The 21,915-nt window shown below is 32.7% G+C and overlaps 2 protein-coding genes across 4 annotated transcripts; one reads left to right on the plus strand and one right to left on the minus strand.

Moving 5' to 3' along the window:
- Positions 1 to 58: 58 nt before the first annotated feature.
- Positions 59 to 20,800, minus strand: LOC138189749 (probable multidrug resistance-associated protein lethal(2)03659). 3 transcript variants are annotated; one of them, XM_069131892.1, is made up of 12 exons: positions 20,665 to 20,800; positions 6,353 to 6,500; positions 5,952 to 6,203; positions 5,142 to 5,397; positions 4,886 to 5,060; positions 4,514 to 4,670; positions 4,239 to 4,441; positions 2,094 to 3,417; positions 1,789 to 2,003; positions 597 to 1,675; positions 397 to 504; positions 59 to 313 (listed from the first exon to the last, which is right to left on the minus strand). In XM_069131892.1, exons 2-12 carry the CDS (start codon positions 6,424 to 6,426, stop codon positions 281 to 283), a joined length of 3,876 nt encoding a protein of 1,291 aa, XP_068987993.1. In that variant the 5' UTR covers positions 6,427 to 6,500; positions 20,665 to 20,800; the 3' UTR covers positions 59 to 280. The 3 variants fall into 3 exon arrangements, with proteins under 3 accessions (XP_068987993.1, XP_068987994.1, XP_068987995.1); XM_069131893.1 differs by lacking the exon at positions 20,665 to 20,800 and adding an exon at positions 6,796 to 7,074; XM_069131894.1 differs by lacking the exons at positions 6,353 to 6,500; positions 20,665 to 20,800 and having other exon boundaries at positions 6,026 to 6,165.
- On the plus strand, positions 13,524 to 16,420 carry LOC138189756 (odorant receptor 10-like). The gene is made up of 5 exons (XM_069131903.1): positions 13,524 to 13,758; positions 14,178 to 14,277; positions 14,481 to 14,588; positions 14,998 to 15,153; positions 16,080 to 16,420. Exons 1-5 carry the CDS (start codon positions 13,559 to 13,561, stop codon positions 16,128 to 16,130), a joined length of 615 nt encoding a protein of 204 aa, XP_068988004.1. The 5' UTR covers positions 13,524 to 13,558; the 3' UTR covers positions 16,131 to 16,420.
- Positions 20,801 to 21,915: the final 1,115 nt, after the last annotated feature.

Consider the following 21,915-nt stretch of genomic DNA (forward strand, 5'->3'; position numbering starts at 1 on the left):
CTGGTTAAGTATATCTCATTACCATACTTAAAATAATAAAGATAAAAATTATTGTTGCAAAATTTTATTGATATTATACTTTTGTTACAAAAGATCGTCAAACTGTAATTGGCTAAATAGTCGGTACATGATACCTGTATAAGCACCGTACTTTCAAAATTTGCATCGTCACACTTAGCAAAAACTATTACTTTGGTTCGAAAATATAAGTTGGACGTACGAAAAAATTTCGCTTAAATATGTAGTATATCATTCGAAAGTTACTAAAGTCGGGTCATCATCAGGATGACGCTTCGTTGTTCTTATAAAAACACTGGAAGATCGATATATGTATTAAATTTTGTTTATTCCATTTGCTTGAATTTTCTTAAATTCGAAGAATGTTTTATCACTTACGTTCTTTGCCACTTCTGACAGACTGTTCGCCATTGCAGCACCTGTTTGTTGCACCATATTGTAAAAATATCCTTTCTTTTGCAGTAAAACATACGGATGATCATATTCCTAAAAAATTAACATTGGAAGACAAATCTATCACATTTCTTAGAAATAATAATCAAACGATTTTTTAAATAATTCAACTTATAATTACTTACTACTAGACAACCCTGATCCATCACAAGTATCTTATCGCTATCCATTATGGTATTTAATCTGTGCGCTATAGTAATGACAGTACAATCCACAAATTTCTTTCTGACCGTCTGTTGAATCAGGGAATCAGTCTGTGGATCAACGTTAGCAGTAGCTTCATCGAGAACCATAATTTTATTATTTCGAATGAGTGCTCGAACAAGGCATAATAATTGACGTTGTCCAACGCTGAAATTTGAACCCTCTTCCGATACTTTACTGTTCAAACCTGCCGCCATCTCTGAGATCGTTTCTCTTATTTCTACTTCCCCTAAAGCCTCCCATAAAACGTTATCAGAATATTCATCGAAAGGATCTAGATTTCGTCGAAGACTACCCCCGAATAGAACTGGTTCCTGAGGTATAATACTGATTTTCGAACGAAAGTCATGCAACGCAATTTCATTCGTAGGTATACCATCTATAATTATTTCTCCCTCTACGTATGCTAACCGAAAAAGAGCGCTGATTAAGGATGTTTTGCCAGCACCGGTTCTTCCAACAACTCCCACTTTTTCTTTAGGTTTGATCACGAAATTGATACCATTTAAAACATAAGTACTTTTAGGGCCGTATTTTAATCTCACGCCTCTGAACTCGACCAGACCTTTCGTGGGCCATTCTTCCGGCGGTTTCTTTTCCGGTATACTATCCAAGAATGGCTCTTCTTCCAGCTTACTGTACTCCAACACTCTTTCGACAGAAGTCATTTGATTCTCCAGTTCACCGGTTTGTCTTATACCCCACTGTAAAATTCCAACGACTGCGCTAACCTGTGTGATTACTAAGCCGATATCCCCGGCAATAGCGAGATCTTCGAATACGAAAAACATGATGGTGATCACTGCTATGTAAATCAAACAAAATGCCTCGATATAAAGACCGAAAGCTCGTGAAAGAGAGATGAATATAAACCACGTTGAAGTGTGGAGATCCTGATGATTGTCAAACTCCGTGGTTACTATCTTTTCAGCTTTGAATGCTCTGATTGTCGTTAAGCCTTGCAAAGTGGCACCCACATGATCAAACACTGGTGAACGAGCTAAAAAATATTCCTATTAATCGTCTTAAACGTCGACCGTTGACGGAGGAGATCAAGAAATTCACAGAAAGTTTATAAAATTAATCGCTCTTATTAATGACGTGGATACTTACTTGTACCTTCCATTCGTTTAACAGCGCGACTAGTTGAAATGTATACGACTCGCATATAGTAAAAAAGAACTATAATAACGCAAGTCGGTATCAACAACCACACGCTTACTGTACCAAGGATCACTATGGTCCCCATAAAATTTAGAAACATTATGATAACATCGAACATGGTAAAAGGCATTTTCTTATCGATAATACCAATGTCTTTAGAAAACCTTGAAACGAAAATAAAATTATCAATTAATTATTGATCTCACAAGTAACGTGTGTAGTAAGCAAGATGTCGCTAACGTGTAAATTTGTACCTGTTTAATATTCGACCAGCGGGATTCGTGTTGTAAAAGTACATCACAGCACGTACGATACTACGGAACATCTGTGCGTGTAGATTTTTCGAGGCGCGCATGCAAACTGCATAATATGTAAACGTCTGTACGACGTAGATACAAGCAATGCCCATAGTTAAACCGCTATAAATATAAATAATTCCATTGCGAGACAATGGTCCGGACCATTGAAAATCCATCGTGCCATTATCGCTTCTAACCCACGATGCCATCTCCGTGTTTACCCAAAATGCGACCAGATAATCGCTGCCACTGGCTATCGATTGGCTCGATATAAACATAATCGTCATCAGAAGAAACAGAAATATATTTCTACTTGCTTTCCAGTAGGAAAAGAAAACATTGCTAGACATTTTGCCCTTCGACCTGGTTTCCGCCACCTCGACAGGTTCTTGTTCCGCGACTGCGTCTTCTTCTTTTTTCGTTTCCCCCATCGTTCGCTTCTTCTCCATCTTGGTTTCAGCTTCGTCAAATTCTTCTTTATCCTCAATCTCTTCGAAGACCTTCATGGAATCTAAATTCATACTTTGTAACTCCTCGAAGCTCCCTTTCGCTTGAATGCTACCATTGTTCATTACGATTATCTGATCAGCGGCTTTCAGGTATTGTATCTGGTGAGTGACTAGGATTATAGTTTTGCCTTTGAGAAAACCACATATACATTCATCCACAATGCGACTACCGACATGCGTATCGACCGCCGATAAAGGATCGTCCAGAAGATAAATATCGGCGTCAGTGTATAACGCTCGCGCTAAATTAATTCGAGCTCGTTGACCGCCGCTTAAATTGATTCCCCTTTCCCCGGCCATGGTTCTGTCTTTATGCGTAAATAGATCTATATCGCGTGTCAATTGACACACACGAATCACTTCGTTGTAACGAGTTTCATTCATCGACTGTCCAAAGAGAATATTCTGTCTGATAGAGGAAGCGAAGATCCATGGTCGTTGATCGGCGAAACTTATTTTCCCGCTAGTTTCTAGCACTCCTTCTGTCAATGATAATTCACGAAGTATTACTTGCAACAAACTGCTCTTCCCTGAGCCTATCTGTCCGATCACTGCTATGAAGCTACCAGCTTGTACTGTTAGGTGGATGTTTTGCAATGTGTCATTGTCTCGAGAGTTATCCCATCTGGCAGTGACATTTTTTAAGTAAATAGGAACGGATTGTGTAGCTACTTGATTCTGAACTTTCTGTGGCACAGAGATTTCAGGATACGTCATGAATTTCTCGAGACGTCTGATAGATACCAATGCTTCCGCTAATTGATGAACACCTGTGCAGATCGCAATATCGTGATCATATCGAATTTCTCTTAAAATGTATTTAATAAAATACAGATTATAAACGTGCGGACTAAATCTCGATTAATAACTAACTCTGTATGACAATTGTTACATAGCATCATATAGTACGATGAAATTAATATCACTGCTGTTAGATATTATTGAAAATAATTAACATTATTGATAAATAATTATCCAAACATATCGTAGGAAACTGAAAGAAATGCAAGCACATTTAACCCTTTCGCTTCGGCAGTCCAGTCCGCCGAAGTACTGTCACTGAACGGAAGCGCGCGTCAGAAATGCGCACAGTGTGCGTGGTTGCTGTATATACGTTTTCCTATGTCTTAAATAACAATAATTCTTGTAAGAACTGTATATGAAATATCGTTTCACTGTTAATGGATTTAACGGATTTTTTAGCACGAAACAGTATACGATCGTTTGGATGTTTGAAACACATTGCGTAAAACGTTTTGATGTTGTTTCAACACTGAGTAACTTTTAAGAAGTGATTAATCCAATATATCAATAAAATCAACAGAAAATGTTCTGCCGATAAAAATATATTATTGACTACAGATGGCATTGGTGTATGCCAGATATATGGGGGGCCGAACCCAGGATTCGTCGCGTGGGCGCCCCCTATATACGGCGCTCGTACCCACAGGTCATTTCATGGATGTCGCCTATAAACGACGCTCGTACCCACAGGTCATCTTGCGGGCGCCGCCTATAAGCGGCACCCGAAGCGAAAGAGTTAAAGAAACAAATATTTTACTGAATATCGGACGATCAGAAGGTAACTTACTTATAGCAAAGCCGGTAGTCATAGAATCTCGTAGAATAGTATAAAATGCTGTAGTCATAAATACTTTTTCAGCATCCACATTATTCCCAGTTAAAACATAAGTTAATATGGCAATAAATAAGCCGACTCGAGGAAAGTACATATCAAGCGTTAAACCAATTTGTTCTACGATCGAATACTTCTTTATCACGTCCACTTCTTTCCTGAAAATAATATAAATAATAGTTTGTCGACTTTATCTTACAAAACGTGGTAGATACGAGTTATTTTCTTACCGTCTAGCTTTTTCGACAAGAAGAGAGTATGGTACTTCCCAAACATACATTTTAATTACTTCTACTCCATTAATGATTTGATTCATCAATCTTAGCCTATTGTCAGTTTTTTGAGCTGACACGGAAGTCAAACGCGACACTTTCCTTCCAAGAAATACTGAAAAAAAATGACAAGTTCATAAATTACTTGAAGGATCGTCTAAAAATAAATATAAATAAATTCGATTAATTATTAATTAAATGTATTTACGAACTTAGATCGGAGCAATGTCTGTTCATTCGATTTTTAATACGAAGATAATATTAAAATGGCAAAAGAAATACTACAGTTACGCCATAGTCTTATGATATGCTTATTTTTTTAATACTTACTCTGCAATGGTATACATAATAAAAACGCTATCATTCCTGTGATTGCGCCTAACCCAATTTCACGAAATGTAAGATACGCTATTACAAAAACTTGAAGTGGACCAATCCATAAGTAATGAATACCAATGACAAAGTAATCGAGCCTATTGACGTCGTTGCTTAAGAAATTGACCATCTGAAGATAAAGGATACAGCATAGAATATAGAACATAAATAGTAGAGACATAGAATAAATTGTGATTAACTTGTTCTGCACCTGTCCGACGGATGTTTCATTTTCAAGAACAGAATTAGACAATCTAAGTATCTTCCTGTAAATTAAAGTACAACAAGCCACTCTAACTTTCATTCCTACGTGTGTAAATGTTTGTATGGCCCAATGAATAATCACAGCATCTAGTAAAGGCACGATACAAAAAGCCGCGGCATAATAATGTATACCAGTACTCCAGTCTTGTCTGTTCCCTGAGAAATAACGTAATATCCTGGCGAGTAGAAACGGCTGCACGATTCTGAAATAAAATACGATTCTATTGCTAATTTTTCTTTCGTTTCTTTAACGCTATCGAGTTAAAACTCTCATTCCTTTTCCAATAAACAAATTTTGCCAAACTTATACCCAATTGCGTGCAGAAGTTTCCGATCGGATACATTTGTTTACACTTTATATCAAAAAGCCATATTTTAAAGCATTGGAGGGTCTCTATTTTTTTTTTTTTTTTTTTTTATCTAAAACATTTGAATATGATGTGTAGCCACGTAACAGTGTTTATTTTGTTGTGTTGTTTTCTTTCCCTCGCTATATCTTCAGTTAACATTTTATTGGATATTGGTTTTGAGATACAAAGTGAAAAATCTACCTGGCCAGAAACTTCTGCATATCACTAGACGTATAATATTAGAAATAATCAGATAATACAGTACTTCTGAATTACTTGCAGTCGATAAAATTATAATCTGTATTTAAATTGAAAGAAATTTTAAAATAATAATCTTCTGATCGCACTGATTCTATATCTGCACAGTGTATCGAGTTATAATTAAATTGTTATATTTGTTACTGTACCGTATGCCAAATTCTAGAACAAATAGCCCTAGTCCACCGTTAATGAGTATTTTACCGAAGCATTTGAACAGTACCCTAAATAAACTTGGCTTCGAATTGTCTTTTTTCTTCTCACATATTTTCACCTCCCGCTCCCAATTTTTTACGATACGCTGACCCAAATAGCTGCTCTTGTCTTCCCGCAATGGCGAATACAGATCATCTTCCTCCAATTCTTTCTTATAACCGACAACGAACAGCTTGAGGATCCACCTGTTTATTAAATAATTAATTGAATTAAATTCCACTTAATCAACGATGGAATTCCTTGGAATCGTTGAAATGGAATTAAATAACAAACGATGGGAAAGATATAATATAGTATATAATTTAATAGAAATATGTGAAATTATTTGAATTACCAAAATGTAAGAATGGACAATGGATTGGCATTTTGGCGCGGATTATTCACTTCTTTCCTCTCACTTTTATCCATTTTCGCAAGCGCAACCGTTTTTGGTCATCTCAGAGTATTTAGAAAAATTCGGTATATCGTGTTTATCTCATTGCCTGAAACGAAGAAGCGAAATTTTTCCTATGGTTCAACGTTATCAATAAAAAACATTGTCACGTATATACGACACCAATTTTTATACGATCAAATTGCATAGCCTTATTGCTTATATATATTTGTTTTGTAAAAAAAATCGATAGAAATAATCTCATCTACTTTCAACATTTCACCGACGTTATTTAGTAACAATATTTACATAGCCGGTTTTATCGATTGCGAAGCAAAGAAAATTATCGAAAGGAAAAATCAAAATCTTTTGAACTGAATTTTTTTAAAAACGCGTGGTCTTACGCAGACAGCTTCACACGCAAGAAGCTCATCAACAGCGATTCAGCAGATTTTATAAGTTTTTCGTGTGTGCATGTGATTACGGGGCCGTATATCATCGTACAGAAAATTCCTCTGTTACAGAAATTCTATCATCGTCGTACACGCGTCCTCCTCATTTATCAGTACACATGTATTATAGATCATGTTTATGACTCTGTTCAAGGTCATCGATACCATCGAATCCTTCGCTGTAAAAGGTAATTCCACGCTTCCATCTATGGACCGAGTTTCTACATAATTTTTCTTTCATTTATCAAGGAGAATTCATACAATCGCCATTCGATGAACACTTCTCACATACAGTCGACTCCACATAGTTTATCTTCCATAAACGAGCCACACAGAAAATAAATTGAGTAATACCATCAAGGTTTATTAGTTGCTACATAAGAAATTAAATGTTAAGTAACTATATATGCCGAAACAGTCTCTGTAAACAGAATTAATCAAATTTCTTCAGAATGATTTAAATATCGAATATGGAGGTTTCTTGCGTATTAAATATTTGCGTATAGTGGTAGACGGAACAAGTTTGAAAGATAAACTTTATTCGAAAAAAAACCCATAAATGTGAATGAAATACAAAGAAAAGTTTGTCAATAGATCGATCAAAAATTCCATTGTTTACGACTTGAAAATAAATCTCAAACGACTTTTTTTAACACTAACTTTCATTATTGTCTCGATAATACAAAAAAAGTTTGTCAATAGATCGATCAAAAATTCCATTGTTTACGACTTGAAAATAAATCTCAAACGACTTTTTTCTACACGAACTTTCGTTATTGTCTCGATATCGAGAATCGTAGCTTATAAATATAGCTCTCCTTTTCTTAATATATTGTCTAGCTTGGAATAGATGGTTGTTATCGATATGGTAAATAATATTTGGTATAAAAGTTATTAACGCTCGTAATACGTCTACTTTGATCTTCATCTTTCCACAACACTGTATGTATATTTGTCAAATATCGTTACGTTCGTAGATACACCACGCGTGTATTTGACAAATGATAATAGTTTCACGCATGTAATATTCCTTCAGTCTGTTCCACACAGTCTGCACTTGACAAATAACGAACAATGGGTTCCCGACGAACTCTTTGTTACAGTGTTCACATGTATCCGCATGTGTACAAGGAAAACATTGAAAATAACCACGATTGCGGAGGAAATTACAAATCATTCCAGTGCTCAGCTAAACGGAATAAAGAATCACGCGAACCATTAGCTGAGAAACTATTACTCAGATGTCGCCAGAAGACTTAGAAGAAAGCAACCGAGTGATTTACTCGCTCCTCGTCAATAATACGCATAAACATAAAAGACACTGGTGTGTTCTAACGATTCTATCAAATATAACGAAATCGACACGTTGAATCAAATCTAATTAAAGAAAACGTAATTAATCTGTAGAACGTTTGTAAAATGTAGACAATTTGGAATATTTACAAGGGGATAATGTAAAAAAAATATGTACCATACTTATATTTACAATATTTCAATTATCAATATAATGTTTCTCCACTCGTTCAATTGTTCCAATTTTAATCAATTTATTCCTTTTCTCTTCACTTCTTCTTCTTCTTCTTCTTCTTCTTTACTCTACTCTTCATTCTACGTAAAATGAGCGCATTTAATATTTTCATGGTCGTAATTTCTAGATTTTCTCCATAGATTTGGCATTCCATGGATCTCCATATAAAGCAACGTATGCGAATGTACATAACGCTCATTGTACTCGTGTTTCCGGTATGTTACAGATCGGTTGGTAATAAATCGAACCAAGTAAAGGAAGAACAGGTATTCGAATGTCAATAATTTCCTTCTTGGCTCGCATACCTGTTCATCGAATCATTCTTGTTGCAAAAATACAATAGAGTTGGCAAGTAAATTAATTGCAATTCAAGTTAGAGGTTATGTTATTTGGATTTTCTAAATATGGAATTTCCAAAAGAAATACCGTTCGTGTAACTTGCAACGATTGAAGTTAATTAAGTAACTGCATAGATTAACTCTAAATATATTATTTATCACTTTTTAAAGAACTGCAAACTAGAAATGCAAAACAGTAACAAAGATCTGAAAACTGAAAACTTGAAGTTCAAAGGACATTACACAAACATTATAGATATTTACTTGTACAGCTGAAATAATACATATTACAAAACTAATAACCGAGTGCGACAAAACGATGATATAACACGTTGTCACCATAATCATACAAAATCATTTTCTATATTTCAGCATTACGTTGCAAGAGAATTACATTATATGCAATGGTTCTACGCTTCTGCATGAAAGTTTAGAGCACGTTAGGCTTTCAAAATGACGATTTCTTTTTATAACGAAATATTTTATTCGTGATAATATGCTTTTAGAGCATTCACACTGTAATTCAATATATTTGAAAGCGAAAGTTATAATTATAATATTCTCATTTCTCAGAAAAATGTACGAAAAAGTTTGCTTCGTCCAAAAAACGAAGGACGTTCCAAATTTTGGAACGGAAGACTACATTGTGAAACTTTATAAATTGGATTTATCTTCAAACTACAGAAGCTCGGGTCTTTAAATATTCCTAAAAAAAAAAAAAAGCTGGCGATATATCAGTAGCTAAAATATTCATCATTGAACAGGTATTATTTTATATTATAATTCGAGGGTTCCATGTTTGTTTGGTACACTGATTATTATGTGTGTCACGCTGTAACTTGATAACACGCGTTTTCTCGTTGTGAGGTTCAAAGAACAAACTATATATTGAGAATGTATGTAGTTGATAGAAATGAGGAAATTACGCGACAATGAAGCAACATCTGAAACCTTGACTACTCATTCCGTACGTAGAGATTAGTCAATCACACCGAGAAATATTCCTGCAAACTAAATTAACTACAGAAGTAAAACGCTTTATAAATCTTACAGAATTCAACACTTGACTGACTTATTTCGGTGATTTTCTATCAAAAATAAATAATTCGCTTTTTTCCATTTTATAAAACAACATACAAATCACACCAAGTTTTATAAAATCAAATATTTCTAACATCTACGTTTGTCGTTTCGTATTTTTTCTTTATCCTCGCGCGTCTACCTATATTCAACTAACGAATGAAAGAGGCAACTTTTTACTTATCGAAACATTATTTTCATCAAGTTTTTATAATTCTAATTGCGAAACAAAGAGAATCGCTTTTTCTTTAAATATTGCATTCCTTATAATTCCAGACCATAGAATATATACATTGTATAATTTTATACAATTTTACAGCTGTAAGTAACAAATCTCAGTTTATCATACGTTCGTTCCATATCTTTTCACCACACTCCCGGCCCCACTTCCCTTTTTCACAGAACGCATGCACGGACGTTTCACACAGTACATCAGAATCACAGAATAACAGATTCCATTTAATCAAACGCTCGATGTCTTTCCATCGTTGATTCTCTTTCACTTCGCTCTTCCATCGAACGTACGCCAGACGCTAAAACCAATCTGAATAAATCCAATTTTCCTATTCACCACTCGTCCGTACTAATAGCTCACTTTCAACGAACATTTGACGACAAAACATAGCGGAATATCGTGTCGAAGTTGTGATATCTAATTTCGCAACGCATTAGAAAGGATAACGTTTACCGTTAATTGCTTTATTCTACAAGAACTTGATAGGTTTAAATCTGTCTAATATCGCTCAGGGGAGAACAATGTCTCGATTTCGTCGCTCAAGTCTGAAGAACAAATGCAATTACAATATGGATATATCGTAATCGATGAGTTTAAATTGCGGCAAATGACAGGATAAGACAGAAATTATCTGTCTGCACGACAGTTGTAAGATAATGGTTGAACGAGTCTGTAACGAAGCGTGTGCCCCGGCCAGCCGTCAATTTTCCTACGAAATAATCGTTAATCGATCACTGGTATGAAACGCGGTATGATAACGGCGCGGCAGCGGTCAGTAGTTGTTAAAATCACAACTCGATTAAAACAACGAAGAACTGCGATGAACGTAAGGCGAGCTCTGTGCTCTACTCGTTTCTATTACATTTTTTTAACATCGACTTCGTTAAAATCGTTCGTGATATTTCTAAAAAGTTCTCTGGGAGGAGATTGAATTTTACGATGATTAATTATATAATTAATTAAATTAATACGATGATTTTTTATATAGCTTCGATTTTATAATATTATATATTGAATATATTTATATATTTTATAATATTGAACTTTGTCAATGATGTATTATGTTATAATACGTGCTGGGTTCGATGTTGTTCAATTTACGTTCAAGGATTTGCTCAATTTTTAATTGAGTTGCGATTGATCTTGGAAATTTTCTTATCTTAAGAAAGTTTACTTAAAAACTACTAATTCGTATAAAAGACACACAAAATGCTTTGACTTTTAATTAATATGAAAATAATTTTGTCCTATACTATAATAGCTCTGCCTCTAAAACGGCTATTCTGTTGAGTTGTTGACCAAAATTTTGCTCATTTTTGGTAGTTGATTTATTCTATAATATTTTATATTAGATACATTTGACGAGGTTTCAAGAGAACTGTTTAAAATAATAGTAGTTCTATTATACAATAATACATTATTCTATTCATGTCTTTATTAACATGAAATAATAACAATAATAATTTCGTAACAATAATCTCTTGCAGATAAAAATAAAAGAATTGCTCCTTCATTTACATCGATTTTTGTTATCGTATGCATATTTATTATTCATTTCATTATTCAATACTACTGTTATTCCTTCTGATTTGATCTCAGCATGTATGCATTTACTTCACTTTATAAATTAAACCAAGCAAGATAAAGAGGTCTATTTTGTTTACATCAAAGAGCTTAGGAATTTTGGGAAATTATGTTACACGCGTATATTGTTAGTATATATACATCGTACTTTTCTATATTTACGTATTTACAAGTTTGTTAATTTGAACCTTTGTATGTTCTATGCAAATAATAATGGCATTCCTCCCATCGGTGGTGGAACGATGAGTACGATCCTAAGCTGATTTTGTTTCTAGACGTTTATTTTTATTATCATCATTATCATTATTAATTATAAATGTTACGAATTAATTATAATTTTGTATAGATTTATTATTCTTAAGTTTTTGTATGTTTTCGTGCAAATAATAATGGGATGGCTCCGCTAGATAATAAGACGATGGCCAAAATGTTGAAATGATTTTATTTCTACATGGGCGTTTTAGTTATTACCGTAATTACTATTATAATTGATATCATTATAATTTTCATTGTGTCATTTGATATTTTAGCATTCGGAAATTATGAATAATTAAATCAAATTAACTGTTTTGGCGTGTGTCGCAGGAAAATATAAACAGAAAAGTGAAAGACGTGTTCTTACTAAACGAAAGGGTTTTTTTGATTTGGGATGCGTGGCCCTTAAGAAAAAAATACACGAAATTCGTTATGTATATGTCCTATCTCAGCGTACATATGGTTATAATGTACATTGACCTGATCGAAGCATTCGGAAATTTAGAATCGATGGTAGGAAACATTATAGATAATACCATAGCAACCGCTACCTATTTTATACTATTTTTGCTTCGATTCAACAAACTGATCGAACATGGGATCGTTACTGTGAGAGAAGAAATTGCTAAGAGTAAGTTTGAAACTGTGGAGGAGATGCGCTTGTACTTCACGTATCACAACATTTCGGATAAATTCGGTAGATACGCCATTTCAACGACTTTAGTGATAGCAACTCTCTGGTACTTGTCACCTATGCTGCAGTTGTTGAAGCTTGATTCAGGTATTTCTTCATCGATACGTTGATTTAGATACGTTGATAAATTTGATGGTTTAGTTAGAAGTTAATACTATTACCATATAAATATGTACATGAGGATTATTAGATTGTCTGGAAAGTTCGTAATGAAATTTAAAAAAACTTTTAAGTATTTTATATTTGATTTATACGACAATAATAATATAATTAATTTTATAAGCAACTGTAACGTTCCTCTTTATCTATTGCGCGTCCTCTCAGCTTTTTAATTATAAATGAAATAATTTCAAGAGATACAATGTCTTAGTAAATAAAAAATCAAATACTTTTTATCATCAAAGACGATGAAAAGTTAAGAGAAGATATCTAGAAATTGTTAAAATAATTCGGTACAATATGATAATTGTGATAATGATAATAATACCAATTAATAATAATGATAATTCTATAGCAAATTACATTAGCTATAAATTTTCTTTAAATTTATATTACAAACTTACAAAACTACAAACTTACAAACTACAAATAGAATTTAACATTAATATATCATGCTTGATTAGGTACCTTATTTTTCAAAATTATTCAAAATGTTTAAATCAAGTGAAATTAGTATTATTTTTACGTTATAAAATTGAAAAATTTTACAAATCTATGTTTTATATTTATTGGCAGATAATGTAAAAGATTGTATAGAGCATATGTATATACATAAATATAATAAAAGCCATATGTATAGTTGAATGAATTAAAATATGATATATACGTACAGTTTAATGAATTCCAAAATGCGTTTAAAACGAATTTAGGGCGAGAAGAAGCAATTTCATTTCTATAATATTATTTCAGGACAAAGCAATGAATCATCGAAAGCTTATAAATTGCCTTTCCGAGCTTATGCTTTTCTCGATTATCAAGACGACTTTCAAAACTTCGTTATCATGTATTTATACCAGTTTCCACTCATGTTCATTGCATTAAGCCATATAAGCGCCATCAGTTTGTTAGTTAACTTGGTGCTACATATCTGCGGTAAATTCTCAATCTTGTCGTATCGTATACAAAATATTACCACGAATTCAAACGTAAATTTAGACAGTGTAATCAAAGAATTCGTGACGGCGCATGTAAAACTAATTTCGTAAGTATTTACCTTTCTTGCTTTCATTTCTTATTTGCATTCTATCGATTATCCTGTTGGTGTTCTTATTTATCCTATTTCCAACATAATTAAATTTACTTATTTATTTCAAATATAATTAAAACTTTACATTTTTATGCAAATATTTGGAGATAAATAATTCTTCAACCCTAATATACATATACATATGTACATTATTTTCGTTAACTAACATAGCTTTACTAGATAAAACAATCACTTTCTCATTCTGCAAAATAGTTCGCTTTTAATCTATTTAATTTATTCTTCAAGACTTTATTTTTCAAGTTTAGTTTTTCTTTGTCCATCTATAAATTAATATAAACCAGCTTGTACATGCACATCATGTTCACTGACTCATTATCGTAACGATATTATGTAATATTCAAAATTCCATGCAGGACAGCAAACTCCATCAATTCAGCCCTGCAAGTTTTTCTTTTGGTAGAACTATTGCAAACAACCATTAGAATGGCGACCATCATATACATGATGCTTCTAGTACGTTTATCGCATTTATCGTTTACTTTGTTCATCGTATTATAATACTTGATTCAGATTTTACTGGAGTATAACTTATAAAAAAATATATATACATGTATATGTAAATTTAGATATAGAAACTCTATTTGTAACATTTCTAGCTATTTAATTTTAGACATTAATTTTGTTCGCATCTTAATTTCAATTGTTATAATTTTCAGAATCCCTCGGGAAGTTTCGTGAGCACTTTGACTTATGGTTTATACATTTCGATAATTATATCGATGTTATATCTATACTCTTTCATAGGAGAACAGTTGTCAAACGAAGTATCTATCATTCGCAGTTGTGTACAAGTGTCTTCAATCAGATAGATTTTCCTGTCTACGACAAAAAGAATAACTTTTAACAAAATTAAAATAATCTTTGATAACAGGATTTTTATTGTAGTAGAAAAACTCTATCAGATGAAAAATGGTGCAAAGAAGCAGAGTTAAGTGATCTTTAGCATTAGAATTTTCAAAGGTTGCAGATTGTTTAATATCACGATTACTAAAACTATGCAAGTGCTAGTGACAAAATTAATATTGATTTTTAATTAAATGGAAATATAATTATAATATGAATATTGTACGTGTCACGTAAAATCTGTTTGCTTGGATACTTTTGCACGCATTTTCCACCCTTTCGAAATTGTTATAAAAAGAAGATTAAAAATATGATTAAAATTACATTTAGTCGATGAAAGTGAGCGAAGCATTTTATGCTACGGACTGGAATAATTTATCGCTGCATAATCAAAAGTTATTGCTTCTGGTTATGTCTCTTGGACGACAGAGTTTGCACGTTACAGCTGGAAAATTTTATACCTTCTCATTGTACGGTTTTATCGATGTAAGTAAATATTGAATATATCTGTGTATGGTCGTAGTTATCTCCGATAATTCTTCGTCTTTGACACGAGCCGATGTGTATTCAATAAATAATTATCAGAATTATTAGAATATCAGAAAATGCATTGGTGATATTTATACGATCCACTCTAAACAATTTCTATTATCTGCCGAAAATATTTGATTTGAATTCTTTAGTTACATTTTATCAATATATTACGTGCATTGTGGCAAACATTTTTAAATTTCATTAGCACCGTGACGAGACTCTACTTTGATTATCACAATGGCAAAATTCAAAACACATTTGAAAATATATATAGAAATTACAAGATATTTAGTAAGTGTTGGAACAGTCAATTATTCATTGCATTAATAAGCCACAATATTCAATAGATTTGTAGTAAATATCTTGTAACTTTTACGTAGAATTTCAGATCGATTTCCAATTTTACCGATATAATTATGTCTCGTTAGAACGCTGATGGAATTTCAAAAAGTTTCCTACAATATACACAATATGTTCGTAACAAATTTTCTGTGGTAAGTGTTTGAGTACTTTCAGGCGTGAGTTGACTGTTGGTATTAATTCATTTTAAAATATTGTATTTTTATTTGCATTCTGTGTTGTGTACAGATTGATAAAAAAAGACTTTGGAATTTTTAGGGCAGATAGTATTTGAGACAAATGCAGGAAAAACGTCCTAAAATGTCTGCTCTTTTTTTTTAAGGATTAAGATTCCAATTAGAAAACAGCCCTTTTTTGTGATCTTACTATAAAGTTTACTGACGAAGAATGTCTACTTACATGTTCGTTTCAGTGTTCCGGACGGAACATTGTAAACAAATAGTACTCGACTGTATTAGTTTCAACTTTTCATCTCAAACAGATCTTATTATTTGTGTGTTTATGTGTTGTGTTAACAGGTTATGAAAACCTCGTTTGGATACGTTTCTCTTTTACGAACTATCATTTAATGTAACATGCACACAGACTGTGTTATAAACTAAAACAGTGCAGTCAACGTTTAAACATTAGAAGGTATTATAAATAAATGTTTCAATCCTATTTTGTAGTATATTTAATTACCGTTATTTCATATTTCGCAAAATTTGACATACGATTCTACGTTTGAAAATGTTGTTATTTCTATACTCAGAGGTAAGATCAGAATAGTTATTATTTTATTGAATGGATAAGTCTATCACACCGTTCTGAGCCAAAAAAACCTTTATTGCACGCGCTTACAAAAACTAGGGATAAAAACAAAAAGGCATCTTAAGCTATCGATTAAATCTATCGATTGTAACTAGGATCATCCTCTAGTTACTATTTCTTATAACTAACGCATTGGCTAATGGATGGCGAGCACGAACTCACGTTGTCATTTTCAACAGAAAATTTTAACAAATTTAATACATTTTTCAGTGCAACAATAAATAAAATTGAATATACGATAAAGAAAGTTCCGTAAAGAAATTTTATTGATTAGAATTAATATTGTGAAATGATAAAAATTGTTTGTGCGACAGAAGTCCCTTAATAATTTACTAATATTATTAAGTGTCAAATTTGTAAATTGAGATTTACCATTTTTTATGTTATCTTCTCGTATGAATGAATGAATCTATGGAAATGAATAATTTGTTTCTTGAAAATTGAATATTAATAACAAACTTGTGTAATAAAATTGAGAGGATCAATTTAGCTTTCGACGAGCTTAATTGGTAAATTGGTAAATTGTTGTACAGAAGGATATTCAGATTTTAAGTTGTCACTAGTTCACATTATACACCTTTTGTTGTACTTAGCACTCACATACTAACGTAGAATTCGCTATTCTAGCGAATTTGCTTTCTACGAAATTGGACGTACTATTTAAAAATAAAAAAATTCATTTTCCTACGTTAATGTAATCTTCCTTCATCAATTTCATGTGTTTTATATTATATATGTCCTTTATCTTTATTTATATGTAACGTGTTGATAGAAGAACCGATATATCATGTGAGAAAATTGCTTCACCACTTAGAAGGTTAACTACAAATCAACAAGTATCATCCATAAAATGGCCTTGTAACGCAAACAAATATGTCCATCTACGTTATTGAAAAGACTACATGTACACGTATTATTTTTATGAAACATCTTCATGCGACGGAGCGCAAAAATCATTATATGAAAATATTATAAAAAAAAGAAAAGAGCAAAAAGGAGAGAAGATGAAAGTACCATTTCAAGAGACTTGACAGAACAAATGTGATTGCGACTTTTATTGGAAAATTGCCAGTGAGGTGTTAATTGTAAAATAATCATTGATTCAAACTGTAATGGAGCACGTGTCCGCGATTACGTATCAATTTTCGTATGAAATTACCACTTATCGATTGCGCGTACGAAACAGCGTTGCAGCGGAACCACAACTCAATTAAATAGCATAGGAACGCAACGAACGCAATATATCTATCACTTTGCATCGTACAATTCTATTTACGTGATTTAGGAGAATAAAGGATCCTTTGTTACAACACCGCTACTGTTGCAATCAAGCGTTCGACACCAAATTTTCACGTTGTATGCAATTTTTCATATAGTTCCACAGATTTCTATGCGATACCATGTATCCCCGATTCTCCGCGTGTATTTTAAAAACGGATCTTTATTCATTTTATTCACGTTATTCACTTTTATTCACTTTATTCACTTTACTCACTTTATTCACCAATATACTAATATATAAACGTTCACTCAGCCTTCAATCGAGTATCATTCAAAATTCTAATTCTTAATTAATATAGGTGTATTCTTGATCCCGTTTTTTATCTGAATTAAAATGGACCACAATCGATATACATATAGGTATATGTACGTACATAAATCTGTTATGTTCATATCTTTTTCGGTCGTTGGCAGGTTAATTGGAATTTTATGAATGTTAGTTGCAAGACAGATTTACGACATTTATTTTGAGAGCAACTCATGTCAACGTACTTTTCTTGCAAATGAATACCTAGGTAAACATTTACGAGTCTTTACCTATTTCTCGGCCGACGTTGTCGCAAACAGAAGCAGTTTACGTATAGCAAACATACGGAAAGATACCAGTAATTTTAAATTGTACTGCTTCCTTTGTCTTCGTCATCGATAAATATGATAGTGAGTTCCATGCACCGATTATTATACAATTAGGTATCTTTTTTATACAATTATGGATGTTTATGCGTATATAGGAAATTTAATATATTACCCGAATCACGTTAACCCATTCAGGACCCAACTTTTTCCACCATAGAAACAATTTCTGGCGAACTTGTCGAAATGCTACTTCTCCGATTTCGATGATTTTGAAATATGTCGTAAAGCCCAACATTTAGAATAACTTTTTCCTATATATATACATATACAAGTCTTACAGTTATACGCAAAAATATCCCGCCATTTGTGCTTAGTTTTCAAGCTGGATTGGGTTAGTGTACATAGTTACATAGTGCTAGATTCGACGCAGACGAGTGACTTTTGTCCACGCGATATCACTGTGATCATATGTCTGTCAATCCTATATCTGTCTTCGACGTCCTTAACCGGGGAAACAACGAAAGACGTATAACCCGGCCATTGCGCCACCCGTGGGACTGCCTCCGGGCGAGCCAACGATTGTTGCTTTTCTGACGAGATCAAAAGTGCTATCAGCTATGTATCTACATAGTTTAACGGAATTCATTTTTCCACTTTGTTTGCCAAATATAAAAAACATGTAATTATTTTAAACGTAAAGTGTAAAAGCTTCAAACAGTATACATCATTTATTGTAATATATATGGAACACAGTGCTAAAAATATACGAACTCATCAATATTTGAACATTTTGAAAATTTAGGAAAAAATTATATCAATGTTCAGAGAATAAAGGAAAAAAGAATTAATGCGTATAATGGAATTGGTTAGGGAAAACAAAAAAGTACTAGATTTCGAGCGTTCGATTAATGTACGTATCAACGTTTATTATTTTTATTACTTTGTCAACACTGCAGTTGCTTGTTCTTTTGTTTGACATCTCTGGTGTCAGTTGTGACATTTATTGGTTAGAATAAAACCTCTTAGAAAGGAAAATGCCTCGTGGAAAAGAACTTTCTATTACAGAAAAAGCAATGATTGATTCTTTTCGCATCGAAGGCAAGAGATACGGTTATATTGCGAATGTCTTGAACAAAGAGTGCAATTGTAGATTATATCACATGGAGACGTAATCATGGAGAGAAGATGCGATCAAATCGACTGAAAAAATTATGGTCACGAGACGAACGTAAAATGCTAAGAATAACATCTAATTCATCAGTTATTGACCAATATTTAAAATGAATGTAATTTATATGTGTCAACAAGTACCATTTACCGGAGTATTTTAAAATCACTGAACACTGTTATTTCGAGAATGGAATCAGTACTAAAATTAGAGACTGCTGATAAAGAAAAAAGACTTTTATTTGCAACGGCAAATTATGATTCTTTTTATCCCCTAATGGTGTAATGCTTTTTTTAATAATAATTTGTCTTAGTGGTTTTCCACCAAACACATTATTTTAGGGGCGGTTCCGTCATGATTTGGGTGAGCTTCTTAGCTTCTGGCAAAAGCTCCGTTGCTTTTAACTCAAACAGAATGAATAGTATTGATCATACGCATATGCTGGGAAATTATTTAAAATCTTTTTTTGGATAGAAAATGATTAAAAATCAATTTTTGCACAAGACGATGCAGTCTTAAGGCAGACTACAGCTTACGCCAGTTGTCGTTTTTGAAATTGATAATTAAATTTTCGACTTAATTCGTAAAGGAGGAAATTGTTAAAAATTATTATTAAAAATATTTATACTTAACAATTAAAACGAACAAATTTTTCTGTTAGTACATTTATGAAACAGTAATTAAGAAGTAACATTATTTTTTATTTTTAATTTACTATCTTAATTTTAATCAATTCCTTAAATATTTCTTTTTATGATCGTATTTAACATAAGAAGAAAATATAAGGGCGTAATTTTTTTTAAAACGTCAGATTATTAGAATTTATTGGTCGTATATTTATTTATCGTTAGAATTTGCATTCTAACGATAAATATAGATAAGTTTCTTTCCATTCTTTGACTCACCCGTTCTAACAGATCGATAATATAACCACATTTATTTATATATTCAAAATTTTAGACTTATGTATATCTAAGCAGGTAAAGAATTGATAATTAAAATTCTTTTTCTATTTAAAAGAATATGATTTGAAAAAACTGATTAAACAAATTTACATCAAAATAATTTGAACAATTAGAATCTTTAATTCATGATTACTACATATTTAATCATTCAGATACATATTGAAAATACATTTTTCTCTGATATGTTTTTCTAATTTTACGACTTAAACAGGTATCGAGTTTAACATACTTAATCGGAAAAATTAAAATTAGTGTCATTAATACGTATCAATCGTTGAAACAATCATATAACACAGTACTCACCGTAAAGGTTTGGTATCGCCACGAAGTATATTCAATAAATAACGCTGCACAATAGTTTCGAAACACTTAGCGACATCCAAATTTTCCGCGCAACCACACTCCGTGTACTAGCGTTTTACCAACTGAAGAACGAGTAAAAGGTTGCAACCTTTATATATACCGTGTCACGCGGTCGTTGCCTGGCGTGTGTAGTATTGATGAAGGTATGTACTTAATACGTTTGCTTTATTGTTATCGTTTTAAATATTATCTGACTTTGTCTCTTTTCAACATGTATGGGTTCAAGCGTGCGGTATCATTTACAACTATCAGGCATATGCTTCTGCTCAATAAGTTACTTTTTCGTAGGGCTATCGAGTTACGAAAGACTATATTGAAAGAATTTCGCTTGTATGTGTCAAGGCAACGAACTATCAACTAGAGAATGTATCTTGGGAGAAAGTCAATCGAATGTTTGAGACATCGTGATCGCACTGCGTAGATGAACTCGCAACGCTATCTGTGAACAAAGAATTAAATTATAAACGAATAGAGTTCTCATAGCTTGGGACAATTTACGGGGCAATACTGTATTTGAATCTCAGGAATGATAATTCTAATATACACACACTCATTACACTATCGCGTGAATTGCTTTTAATATGAATTTAGTTCCGACAATTCTACCAGAAGACACCTTCTATAAACCGGGAATGAAATATGAACTGACCGGTTGCATACTTAAACGGAAAAATGTATATTGTTAAAATATTTACCAAGGGCGATTGGATATGAGAAAGAAATGACTTAGATAGATACTTTGTTAGCTTTTGGTTATTTTTTGTGGACCGTATCAAATTAGCAGTTCTATTACTCACGATATTTCATTATCGGTAATTCGTGTAAACTTTTTAGAGCATTGTACTGTCTCGCCTTCGCGTTATTTTTTTCTCAACAACTTTGCACGTGTGTACCCCTTTTTTGAGCAGGAGGACAAAGCCTTTACCAACCAAAGAAAATAAAACACCGACAGGCGGTGCGGAGCTCCACCCACCCTTGGACCAGAATGATCAAGAAAAGGGATTTTAGAATTAGAAAGAAACGAACAAGAACCGAAAATCGCGAGCGAGGAAGAGTTTTCGAAGCAGAATATTTATTAATTTTCGAGAAATATTGTTTTTCTGTTCCAACCGGTTAATTTTGAACGAAAAATACAAGTCTTTGAATAAGCAACCGTTTTGAATTACGGAAGTAATCAATTCAATCTTGGCG

This window comes from Bombus flavifrons, chromosome 2 (assembly GCF_040668555.2).
Source record: "Bombus flavifrons isolate JBK064 chromosome 2, iyBomFlav1_principal, whole genome shotgun sequence".
Classification (NCBI taxonomy): domain Eukaryota; kingdom Metazoa; phylum Arthropoda; class Insecta; order Hymenoptera; family Apidae; genus Bombus; species Bombus flavifrons.